This window comes from Nannobrachium achirus, assembly GCF_963921795.1.
Source record: "Nannobrachium achirus genome assembly, chromosome: 17".
NCBI lineage: Eukaryota > Metazoa > Chordata > Actinopteri > Myctophiformes > Myctophidae > Nannobrachium > Nannobrachium achirus.
Genome location: NC_137824.1, coordinates 52,166,350 through 52,179,501, shown reverse-complemented (window position 1 = coordinate 52,179,501; position 13,152 = coordinate 52,166,350). Strand labels below are relative to the sequence as shown.

Sequence of the window (13,152 nt, the reverse complement as noted above, 5' to 3'; positions counted from 1 at the left end):
TGGAACATTTTTGAAAAGTTTAGCCTACAAAATAGGGATGCCATGGTTAATGTGGTTTTAAATCATTAAATTGTGGTAGGCCTATATGATGTATTTGTGTCCCACAGTATGTGGTGGATGAAAAATTCAGGTCCCAGATTGAAAGCAGTCTTGAACGGACTCCTCAGCAGTGGTGTAAAAAGTACTCACATTTTGTACTCAAGTAAAAGTATCAATACTGCAATATAATTTTAGAATTAAAAGTCCAGAATTCAAAATGTACTTGTGTAAAAGTACAAAAGTATTGTCATCAAAATCTACTTAAAGTATCAAAAGTAAGTATACAAATGTTTGAAAATAGCAGATCTACAAGTGCACAACACGTCGCATCGCAAATAGGGCTAAAGTGGTTCATGTAAGTTTTATATCTGCATATCTGCAAAGTAACTAGTAACTAAAGGTTTCAAATAAATGCAGTGGAGTAAAAGTACAATATTTGGATCCGAGATGTAGTGGAGTAAAAGTACAAGAAATTGGAAATACTCAAGTACAAATACCTAAAGATTTTACTTACAGTATAAGTACAGTACTTTAGTAAATGTACTTAGTAGTTACTTTACAGTACACCACAGCTCCTCAGTGAAGACAAGAGGCATGGTAAAGTCATCTATCTCAAGGGCTGAGAAGGACTCAGACTTAGCATGCCATGAAGTAAAAAGGTTTGGGAAGGTAGCAATATATTTCTCTCATTAAGCCCACACTGGAGTCTGCATGGAAGGAGATCGCAATCTCCGCTGCAGGCAACGTGAGAGAACATTTGATATCCCCATTTGGTCACACACAAAACGCTTGAGTTAAATTAGTTAACAAGGTTTTGCCAAATAATCCTTCTTTTCAATCATGTTTGAGTTTGTCTCTGTACAACCAACCGCTGTGTTAAGTTTCAATTTCAGGACTTTCAGTGGCTGGAAAAAAAAAGAACCTATCCAAAAGCAACTCAGTTCTGGAATATGTTCTGGAATCGTTGCACGAGGCTATTATGTTGTTTTTCAATCACTTTTTTTTAATTACCTCCACAGCAATAATATCAACTAGAAATACTGTTCCTTCGAAACAGTGTGGGTTCGCTTCCAACCCAACAAATAGGATACTTTAAGGTACCTTACAGTATTGTACTGTACCTTACTATACTGTACTGCACCTTACTGTACTGTACTGTACTGTACTGTACTGTACTGTACTGTACTGTACTGTAACTTACTGTACTTTACTGTACTCTACTGTACTGTACTTTACTGTATTCTACTGTAACTTACTGTACTTTACTGTACTCTACTGTACCTTACTGTACTGTACTCTACTGTACCTTACTGTACTGTACTGTACCTTACTGTACTATACTATACTGTACTCTACTGTACCGTACTGTACCTTACTGTACTGTACTCTACTGTACCTTACTATACTGTACTTTACTGTACTCTACTGTACTTTACTGTACTCCACTGTACCTTACTGTACTTTATTCTACTTTACTGTACTTTATTGTACTTTACTGTACTCTACTGTACCTTACTGTACTGTATTGTACTTTACTGTACCTTACTGTACTGTACTCTACTGTACCTTTCTGTACTGTACCTTTCTGTACCTTACTGTACTTTACTGTACTCTACTGAACCTTACTGTACTTTTACTGTACTCTACTGAACCTTACTGTACTGTACATATTCTATGTGTTCTAGATCTACATTTTTGATTCTGTGTTTGGGAACCAGCAACTGTCAAATGGACTCCAACTGTAGTGGAGTATATTGAGTGCATATACTGTAGGCTAACAATCCCAGATCACATCTGTCCTCCACTATGTCTATAACCAAGGCGTTCTTCTATGTGGCCACTCCAGACTGAGGAGTGGAGCATGGCTTTTATTGTGTTTGTGGATCTGACTTGGAAATGCATTGGTTTTGATATCTCCCTGACAACCAACAACAACCACTAATATGGCTGACTGTCCCTGCGGGCTCTAGGATATATGGCTATGGGATTTACATCCCATCGCCCGGACTTGATTCTTGATCACAGCTGTGTAATCAGTAGAGTGGAGAGGGACATTTATTTATAGTTTTAACTATAACTATAGTTTTATACATCACACAGCTTAGACATTTGGATCAAATCAGAGAGCAGACCTGTGTGAACGCAATGATATAGATAGCATATCTGAAGTGTGAACACTGCAGCCACAGCGCCTTAACATAAACATGGGTCTATTATCCTTCTCTCCACTCTGTCCCCACTCACTAAACCCATTGGAAATGCATTGGGTGCTTAAAGTTAAACATTTTTATTTTTTTATATTTATACTACAAAACATTTCAAAACCAAAAGTACAAGCACACGTGTCCTCAGTAAGCTGAACACATAAAAATTTGAATGGTGTTGAAAGGTGTAAGCGTTTAAGAGATGAAGCGCGCCAAAGTTTTGAGGAGATACACATATAGCTATAAACAAATAAATAATGAAGATAACATACGTGTGCTCGCCTTCCAGGCGAGCCCACAACTAAAGCACATTTCTTAGCAGAAGCAGCAGTGAAACCAATTTGGTTTTACTCTGAAAACTCCAATTTATATACATGTATAATCAAGCCTGTAATAACATGGCATTTTACGTCCCCGTTGAAATTTCCAAAACACATATTGAGTCACATTTGTTTTTCATTTCAGGAGTGGCTAGGTCTTATAGCCACCAAAACCAGGGTTTAGGGTTCCAACAGCCATTCACTGCACAGAATTTAACTCCTTCCCCTGGGGAACGTGCAGGAGTCTAAAAGAGGTGCGCATCATACTCCAGCAAACTCCACACAGAGACAGCTTAAGTTTCACTCTGAGATTTTCTTTCTCTCCTCATGCTTGCCCTCAATGTCTTTTCACAGAGTCTTAAGGGGTCACCCAATTTTAATGGTCACTTATTGCCTGTGGAGCTGAGCCCCGCGATGCACAAAAGTACCCCTCTCAGACCACCCTCGTGCCAAAACAGCCGCAGGCTCTAAAGCTCAAAGTGATACTGCTCGCCATGATGCATACCTAAACCAGAGACCCATAGGAATTACTTTCTTTTTCAAATCTCCATGGGATGAGAGAAACCACCATGGGCCTTAAACCTTGATACAACAACCCTAGAATGAGGAATGTCTTTAGGGGTTGAAATTACATTCCTTTTTTTGTGTGCAGTTCATATGCACTGATAAGAATATTCCAAATCATAACAGCAGCATAGCTCCTGCAGAGAGACACACAACACTCATTTTCCCTTTCCAGGTATACTGGAGGGACATACTGTAGTGGAGAAATTGTTATGACCAGTATGTTTTTAGGAGGGGCAGTGGGGGGGCAATGAAGTTTCTTGCCAAAGAACAAGGCCTTCTTTCTAATGTTACGGCAATTTTGGTTTAATATAACTGAAGAATGTGTAAAAGACTGGAATTGAATGAACGAGTGGTCAAATGTAACAGGTAGCCTCGATGTTTATGTGGGAGTTACACTTATACTTTTCACTTTCTTCACATGAAATCTTGATCACATTTCATTCATTCACTCAAAATAGCTTCTATCAAACACAAGGACTTCAACCCATGCCTTGATCGCCACCGTGCCAAACAGATCGAACAGATGTACAGTAGAACACCATAATAGAAATAAGCGTACCTCCCAAACCTAAAGGAGAGAACTCAGCAATGTACTCACCTCGGCCCGCTGTGTCCTGGGTTGACTGGCATCCGTCTCTATGGCATACACGTCTACCAGGTAGAGGTCAGAGCCCTGCTCCCGGTCCAGCTCGGCGGCGGTCTGAATCACCCCGGTGTGGCGTCCGATGGTGAACAGGCGTCCCACGGCCTTCCCGCCGCTCCGCACCGCCACGATGAAAAACTCCACTTTGGTCGCCGAGCCACGGGGGCTGGAGGCGTCCAGCGAGATGACGTTGGTGCCCGGCGGCTGGCCCTCCTTGAGGATGGTAATGTATTTGGGCTGGGAGAACACAGGCCCGTCGGCCCCCTGGAGGATGATGGTGAGGTCGGTTCGGGAGGTCTTGCGGTCGGTGCCGTGGTCGGTGGCCGACACCGTGAGCGTGTATATGAGCCGGGAGGGCGTCAGCTGGGAGGCCAGGCGTATGTCCCCACTGTAGCGGTCCATGATGAAGGTGTCGGAGTCACCCTTCACAAGCTCGTACTCCACCTCGCCATTCGCCCCCTCGTCAGGATCAAAGGCCACCACCGTGGTGAGGATGGACCCGATGACTATGTTGGGCTCAGCCACGAGGGCGTTCTGGGACATGAACGTCGGTATGTTGTCATTCTGATCTGTGACCCATATTGTGACGTTCTTCAGGGCAAAGCGCCGGAATTCCACGGGCACCGCCTGGTCAGTCGCCTTAATTGTCAGTTCAAAGAGATTAGAGAACTCTCTGTCTATCTCCTTATTTGTGTATATGAGACCAGTGCTGGGGTTGATGCTAAAGTGGCCCCCTCTGGGAGTCTGCTGGACAATGGAGTATTCCAGCAGGCCGTTTATGTCTGCATCTGTGTCATGGGCTGTAATTGTCATGACAGAGGCTGAGGTGGGAAGATTTTCCGTGATGGATTTGAAAATGTCACCAGGGGTAAAAATGGGTGGATTGTCATTGAAATCCCTGACATGAATGACCACAGGAATGGAAGAGGACCGTGGCGGTCTCCCATTGTCCTTTGCAGTGATGTTGAGTTTGTAAAATGACTGGGTCTCGTAGTCCATTCTTTTAACTAAGAAGATGCTGCCAGTGTTGGGACTGATGCTAAACGTGCCATGGTTGTTGGTGGCTGTGATACTGTACGTTATGTCTGCGTTCTGACCAGAGTCTGCATCGGTGGCGGTCACAGAGGCCACCAGCTCCCCTATCCTCATGTTCTCAAGCACATCCACGGACAGGGAGGATTTAGGGAAGGAGGGGGAGTTGTCATTCTCATCCAGAATGCTAATGCTTAGCATACATGAGGAGGATAAGGGCACGGTACCAGCATCAACTGCAATGATTTTCAGTGAGTAGGAGGATGTGGACTCATAGTCAAGTTTCCCTACTAAAGTCACCTGTCCGGAACTGCTCTCAATGGTAAACTGGCCCTCCTCGTTGCCGTCGGCGATGCGGTAATGGACCAGCCCATTTTTGTTCTCGTCCACGTCCGAGGCAGAGACCCTCAGCAGCTGTGTCATATTCTGGGCCAACTCAGAGATGGAGGCCTGGTAAATGTCTTTGGTGAACTTGGGTGGGTTGTCGTTGATGTCCTGGATGTAAACTTGCACTTTGGCCTGGTCTCTCAGGGGCTTGGGGAGACCCTGGTCGGAGGACACGACCATGAAGCTGAACACAGAGGCGCCTCTTTGTCTCATGAGTGACTCTCTGTCCAACTGCAGCGTGCTGGTTAACTCCCCTGTTATGGCGTTCAGTTCAAAGTTGGGCTGCGGAGTCTCAAATGTGTATCTAACCTCACTGTTTGGGCCAAAGTCCTTATCCTCTGCAAAGACACGCCCCACCAGTGACCCTCTCTTCTGCTCTTCCTCAAAGTGGAACACATAATTGGTGCTGTTAAAGAGGGGCCGGTTGTCGTTGACGTCGTCTAGAATTACACTGACATTGACACTGGCACTTAGAGGCTCCACGGCCCTGTCTGTGGCTGTGACCACTAAGTTATATCTATCCTGCATCTCTCTGTCCAACTCGCTTTTAATGTACAGCTGCCCGTCTGGAAAGATCCCAAACATGTCACCTGTGTTGCCGCCAACGATATCGTACATTATCTCGCCATTCAGGCCAGAGTCTTTGTCGGTGGCTTTGACCTTGAAAAAGCGGCTGTTCACAGGCTCAGACTCCAGGATGATGACCTCATAGGAGAGCTGATCGAACACAGGGGAGTTGTCGTTGACATCGTAGACGCTGACGGTGAGCATGAGGCTGGAGGTGCGCCGTGGCACGCCCATATCTGAGGCGATGATCTCCACATGGTAAGAGCTAGTGGTGACCTCCAGCGGGCCAGTCAGAGTGATGAGACCGTGCTTCTCGTGAATGTGGAACAGTCCCTTCGGGTTCTGTTTGATGCTGTAGATCACCATGCCATTAGTGCCCTCGTCCGGGTCTGATGCTTTGGCCTGGAATATGACATGCCCTGTGCTCCAGTTCTCCACCGCACTTACGTGTTCGACAGCATGCATAAAATGGGGGGCATTGTCATTCAAGTCCTTTACTGTGATATTAACCAGGGCCTCACCAGTAACCTCCCCACCCCTGGCCACCACTTTCAGCTGATAAAAAGCCTGCTCCTCTCTATCAATTTGACTGGACGCTGTGATTTGGCCCCCACCGTTGACAGCAAAAAGGCCTCTCTGATCGCCTGAGGTGATCAAATAGGTAATGTTTGTGTTCAAATCGACCGTGGTGGCAGACACCGTACCTATAACAGCTCCGATGCCCACATTCTCAAACATGACAAAGCTGTAGGTATTTTGGCTGAACGTGGGCGGGTTGTCCTGCGTGTCTATGACAGTGATGGTCACGATGGCCTGCGTGTGCGAACGGAGGCCGCCCCCATCTGCTGCAGTCACCTGCAGCTGGTAGGCCATCTTTTCCTCCCTGTCCAGGGGCACCAGGGTCGTGATCTTGCCCGTGTTGCTGTTAATGTGGAATTTGGATGCGTCCCCTGCTGTGATGATATATTTCACTGTGCCATTTCGACCCATGTCGGGGTCCGTGGCTGACACTGTGGCCACGTAAGACCCCGAGGGCTCGTTCTCTTTCACATTGGCAAAGTACTGCACTGGATAGAACACTGGCCTGTTGTCATTGATGTCCCTCAGGGTGATGTTAACTTTGCATATGGAGTGAAGAGGGGGGATGCCTGAGTCTGTTGCCAGAATGTGGAGTACGTAACAGTCCTGGCCTTCTCTATCTAGCTCAGTGGCGGTGCTTAGTCTGCCTGATGCGGCGTCCAGGCGAAACAGCTGTTGGACACTGGCGGGGGTCTCGGCGTCGAACGAGAAGCGGACCGTGCCGTTGGGCCCCAGGTCATCATCCGAGGCAGACAGCCCAACCAGCTCACTGCCAGCAGGTGCGTGCTCCATGAGGGAAACATGATACGTGCTCTGGGTGAAAGTGGGCACTTGGTCATTCACGTCTGTGATGTTGATTATCAGTTTCGTGTAGGAGATCTTGGGCTGCAGCCCTTGGTCCTTGGCACTGATGTTGAGCATGATTTCAGATGCTATTTCCCTGTCCAGCAAAGCGGCACTGGTGACCAAGCCGCTGTTTTCACTGATGGAGAACCAGCCCAAAGCGTTTCCAGACACCAGGGAGTAGCGCAGGTTGGCGTTCTGCCCAGAGTCGCCATCTGTTGCAGAGACCCCTTTAATGTAGCTGCCTTTAGGAATGTCTTCACTGATATCTACTCTGTACAGCGCTTCCTGGAATATGGGTGGGTGGTCATTGATATCATTCACAAAAATAACCAGACTGGCAAAGGAGGACCTGGCCATAGGTTTGCCATTGTCTGATACAGACACAGTCAGGTTGTATGACGAAATGCGCTCCCTGTCTAATACACTGGCCACTTTGATCAAGCTTAAATTGGGGACTGGAGACGTGTGCACTTCAAAGTGCCTCTGTTCGTTTCCCCCTAAGATGGAGACAGATATGTTGCCATTAGCTGTGGGGGAGTCTGAGTCGGAGACAGTGAGTAAAGCCACAACTGTGCCAATTTGGGCATTTTCATCAACAGAGGCAAATTTAGATGTAGTGGGAAAGTAGCGGAACTTCACAACCGGGTCATTATCATTTACATCCACAAGTTTGATGGTGGCTTCTGTTCTGCCTGACAGAGAGGGCACACCATTATCCACGGCATGGATAGTCAATGAATATTCTTTCTTGCTCTCATAATCTAAGCCCTCTTTTATAATAATGGTGCCTGCTTTAGGGTCAATTTGGAAAGGTGTTCCCTCGTCTAGAATGTACCGTATGTCTGCGTTGGCCCCCTCATCTTGATCTGATGCTGTAATTTGCAGAACACTAGAGCCCACCGCTGCATCCTCACATACACTGTTCTGATACTGGTCATGGTCAAATATAGGAGGGTTATCGTTTATGTCCTGAATTGTGACATTTACTTGGAGGTAGCCAAACTTTTTAGGCTCTCCTTTGTCCTCCACCTCAATCAGGAGTTGGTAGAAGGGAGTAACTTCCCTATCCAAGCCACCAGTTGAAACAAGGTGCAAGAATGCCCCCTCGCCGCTAGGATTGACTGTTATATCCAAGCGGAATTTCCTCTGCTCGTTGCCGTTCACTATTCTGTACGTGGTGTGATCAACTCCGTTACTCCCTATGTCCGAATCAGTCGCGGTGTCTAGAATCACTTGCCTGCCACTGCTGGCGTCCTCTTTAAACGAAACCACAATTGACGCGTCGGGAAACACAGGAGAATTGTCGTTTATGTCCAACACTACAATCCTAACTTCAGTGGGATAAGTGGGCTGGCTGGAGAGCACCACGACATTGATGACATCGCTCTGCAAGAGCTCCCTGTCAATCACCGAAGAGGTGTAGATGACTCCGGTGGTGCCGTTAATTGCAAAAAGTTGGTGGTTTTCACTGAAGCGGTAGGTGAAGCTGGGCTTAGTCTCTATGGTCCCCACGTAGGTGCCGACGGGCTGCTCCTCGAATACCTGAAACTCTTGGCGAACTTGACTGGACGCGGAATATTGCGATAGTGTCCATAACAACAATAGAATCAAATGGAACCGACCTAAACTCCTACCTGTGGGCGCCATGGTCTATAACCCAGTCCACCTTTCTCAGGACAAGTCCATGCCTATGATGCATCAACTTTACGTTAAGTTTTAATGACGACTAAAAAGCATTGTATTCCAGCGCTGCGCGTAATGCAAATCCCAGCAAAAGGTGCGTCTCTTTTTTCCACGTTGTCCAAAGTATTCCACAAAGCGTCGTTTAGGATCCAGTATAATAATACTTTAATACAAAAAAAAAAAAAAAAAATCCTCTTGCCTGAAGTGTATAATTCCTGCAGATCAATACGTCCCGTGCTGCTTGTCAAGGAAGTTTCACCTCAGATCCAATGTTGCTATAATAAGCATCCCCTGGGCGGAATGGCATGATCAGTTGTGATGTATAGCCTATAAAACAAAAACAAACTAAAAAAGTTGCAGTTGCAACCGTCTGAGAAACAAAGGGAGAGTTTATCCAAAAGTTAAAATGATTCAGCCATAAGGCTGGTTTTGAGCGCAACTGCAGGCAGGGCAGCAGAGCCTACACACTACAGCGTCCCGTTGAAATAACGGTGCAGGGCGCTTCAGTCATATTGTACTCTGGAGCCCCGCAGTAACTTAGAACAAAGCTGGACTTGGACAAACTCCCTCCCACCGCGCAGCCCATTGGACAATAACGGTGCTTGTGCCCGCCCTCCGCCAGCGTTTCCCTTCCATTGTGAACTGTGGTGTAAAGTAACCAAGTACATTTACTCAAGTAGTTGAGGTATTTGTACTTGAGTATTTCCAATTTCCAAAACGTTTACTTCTACTCATCTCAGTGGCAAATATTGTAGCCTACGTTTACTCCACAACATGTAGGCTATTTGAAAACTTTAGTTACTTTGTAGATTTTGAAGCCCATTTGAAAATAGCCGATCTACAAGCTCACAATGCTCGTGATGCATTGTGAGCTTGTAGATCTGCTATTTTCAAAAGTTTTATACATTTGAAAACTTGAAATGGGACATTCTGCATAAGAGCAGCCTACTTTGTAGGCTACTTTTGGTACAGTAGATGGCAATAGCCTAATTGTGTAGCCTACTTTTACTCAAGTAAAATGTGAGCTTGTCAATCAAAAAGTTCAGCCCGTCTGTAGCCTACAGTAGACTACCTTTATAAGAAGAACCTCAGCTGAATAGCCATTAGTTGTCTTTATAAAACCCCACGCCGATGAAAAGAGTTTAAAAAGCTAAATTACGTTTTAACTTTTGGGTTTTACACACTAGTCTGTTATTTGTTATTATTAAGAGGAGAAATGATCAAAATATGCACTATAATAAGGAGCAAATGTGCAATATGGTTCACCACTTGATAGTTTTATTACCAATCAGTTGGTTTATTGCTCTATAAAAAGAAAAATGCAGGTCTAATTTAAGTTTATTCAGAAATTTGACATAATTTACGCCCATGCAGTTTTGTTTTTATTTTTGTTTTGCTTGTGGTCTGTCTGTAGGTCTACACACAATGTGCTCTCAATACCTATGCATGTAGGCTACGAGTTTGTAGTTATTAAAAGCACTGGCGTTGTTGAGATAGTTATTAAATACAGCTTCAAATTCATATTTTCTACAGCTAATGACGAGGCGGAAGCACTTACCGTAGATAATGTAGGTAAGCAGCTCCATCTAGTGGCGAAATAAAATCTTTCCAAATAAAACTAACAGGTAGGCTAATGTATAATATACAGTATATCGCCTACAGCTGACTCAAACGTGGAGATGAACACTATTCATCGCGAAAACAAAGCGTGTCTGCTTGCGGGTGTGTACTAATTACCGCATAAAAAGGCGGGCAGGCAGGCTTTCCACGGAAAGCAGGTCTATGCGAGGGTTGTAGGCAGAGAGATGAAATTGAGAACACATTCAACACCTGCAGTAGACTAATTAATGAGCTGCTGATTGTATCTGTCAGTCAGACTTTGCATCAGCCAGCCGAGTCGCTCTGACTCTGAGCCAGCCTATTGTATCATTGCTTCTCTTGCCCCTTGTCTTCCACAAGTTAACTTTCTCCCCTGAATGTGGAGTAGCCTAGGCCTATAGGGCTAGGTTATTGCAGGGTTGTCAACATTGGACGGTCAGAATCCAGGAGATTTATTTTTTGGGGGGTGCGCGGAACTCTCCTACCGGGGTCTGGGGGTCCTCTCCCCAAAACCTCTTAACAGATATATACTTTCCTGTGTTCTGTTGAATTTTGTGCATGTTTGATACTTTTATCAGGCTTGCTTTACTAGCACTGGTACAATTTCAGCTTTAAATGCCAAATGTAGGTGAATAATAATGACTTCTCATCTTTAAGTCATAATTTATATGATCTTTCTTGCATGCATTGCCCCCAACCCTAAAGCGGGGGGTCTGGGGGTCCACCCCCAGAAAAAATATAACATAGTAGATGTAATTTCCTGTGTTCTGGTGAATTTTGTGTATGTTTTATACGTTTATCAGGCTTGCTTTACTAGCATGGTACAATTTCAGCCTTAAAATGCCAAATGTAGGTGTACATGTGTCTGATCTTTCTTGCATTCATTGCCCCACCTCTAAAGCGGGGGTCTGGGGGTCCTCCCCCAGAAAAAAAAATAACATAGTAGATGTAATTTCCTGTGTTCTGGTGAATTTTGGGAGTTTGATACCAAATCCAGGAGAAATCCAGGAGATTTGCCAATCCAGGAGCATGCCAGGAGATGGGGTCAAAATCCAGGAGACTCCTGGGAGATCCAGGAGAGTTGACAAGCCTGGGTTATTGTTCCTTTTCGAAGTTACCTCTCTTCAATATGCTCAAGACTTTCATTGTGTATCAACCATAACTCTTTTGTATCAACCTAGACCAGGGCTACTCAACTTAAGATGGCTCAGGGGCCACTCAGCAAAATACAAAAAGTCAGAGGGCCGCAAGATAAAAATGACGGTCATATTTCGGACATTTAGTCTAGACAATGATTTTGTAACACACTGCATGAGTAGTCTAAAAAATAAGGAAATGCACTAGAAAACACTAAACAGACACATTTCCATCTGTAAGGACAAACCTCAAAGAACAAAAAGGAGAAATGATTAATGATGAAGTATGAAGAAGCAAAAAAGTCTAAAAGTCTAAAACAAGACAAAAAATGTTTCTTAGTGGTTTTGGAGAGTAACTGAAAAATTATCCGAAATTATTTGTCCACACTAAAAGTAGACAAAATAATGTTGCTGCTGGGGCCGCATGCGGCCCACGGGCCACAGGTTGAATAGCGCTGACCTAGACACTATTAGGCTGTGTTAAATTATAATGTGTTGTGATATTGAATTCTTTAGGATATTCATTATTATATATATATATATATATATATTATTTTTTTTAATAGGTAATACAAACATTAATCCATCTACCCAGGTAAAAACTGATGCCATGCAGCTTTAAGGGGCGGCAATGGCTCAGGGGTAGAGAAACCGTCATTAGAACACAGGGTTCCCGAAAGGTTCCAAGTTCGATCCCAGGCTCCCCCAGAGTTAGTGTCAAAGAGTCCTTGAGCAAGACTGAACCTCCAGTTGCTGTCTGTATATAAATGCACCATCTTCCATTTAACAAATATAGGCCTAGTAAGCCTATACATGAGAAATATAAGTACAAATGTATACATCAGTATACTACTTGTAATACAATGTAGGCCTACAGGCTACACACTCACAATAAAATAAAATAAAAAGAACACTATATATTGCAGCATTATAACCAGTAAGAAACAACAGAGACTGACACATGTCCATATGGGCATTCCCAGATATGGCCCGGGCTTAATATTGATGACATCAGGAATCTATATGGGCATAAAAGGGACAGAATTAATTTGCAAGTGTAGTTGCCATGAGGCGATTCACACTTGCGAATAAATTCTGTCTTGGCCATATATGGAGCATGACATGAGGCGTGACTGACTGACTGACTGACTGACTGACTGACGCACATGAGCAGCAGGTTTTTATAGTAAATGTGACCTACGGTCACAATTATGATACTGTGCAGAGAGTAGGCCAATGTTATCTGCAATGTTATATTGGGAAATATTGGCACAAAAGCCATGTCAAATGATAAATATCCATTATAATCCTAGCCCTCTTGATTTTGAGATACATGTTTTTGTCAGATTTGATATGTGGCACAACCACCATAATCAGGCATTGGACTGTCACTGAATGGACATCGGGTTGGACATGAGTCTACGGTAATGTCATTAAATAAATTACAAACTGGGCTTGGCGGGCCAGTGCCGCTTGTGTGCACTGACACTGATCCAATGTTTTGGTAGCAGACACTGCATCAAAGTAGATTAGCTTCCCACCAGAGACGT

General features: G+C 44.5%; 1 protein-coding gene across 1 annotated transcript in view; it reads right to left on the bottom strand.

The window, feature by feature from the left end:
• fat4 (FAT atypical cadherin 4) overlaps positions 1-8,831 on the bottom strand; it is a gene marked incomplete at its 5' end in the record, with an annotated part of 157,505 nt that extends 148,674 nt beyond the window's left edge. The window contains one exon of the mRNA XM_080745854.1: positions 3,729-8,831. Coding sequence (XP_080601980.1) covers positions 3,729-8,831 — 5,103 coding nt within the window. The remainder of the gene's footprint in view (positions 1-3,728) is intronic.
• Between the last annotated feature and the right edge of the window lie 4,321 nt (positions 8,832-13,152).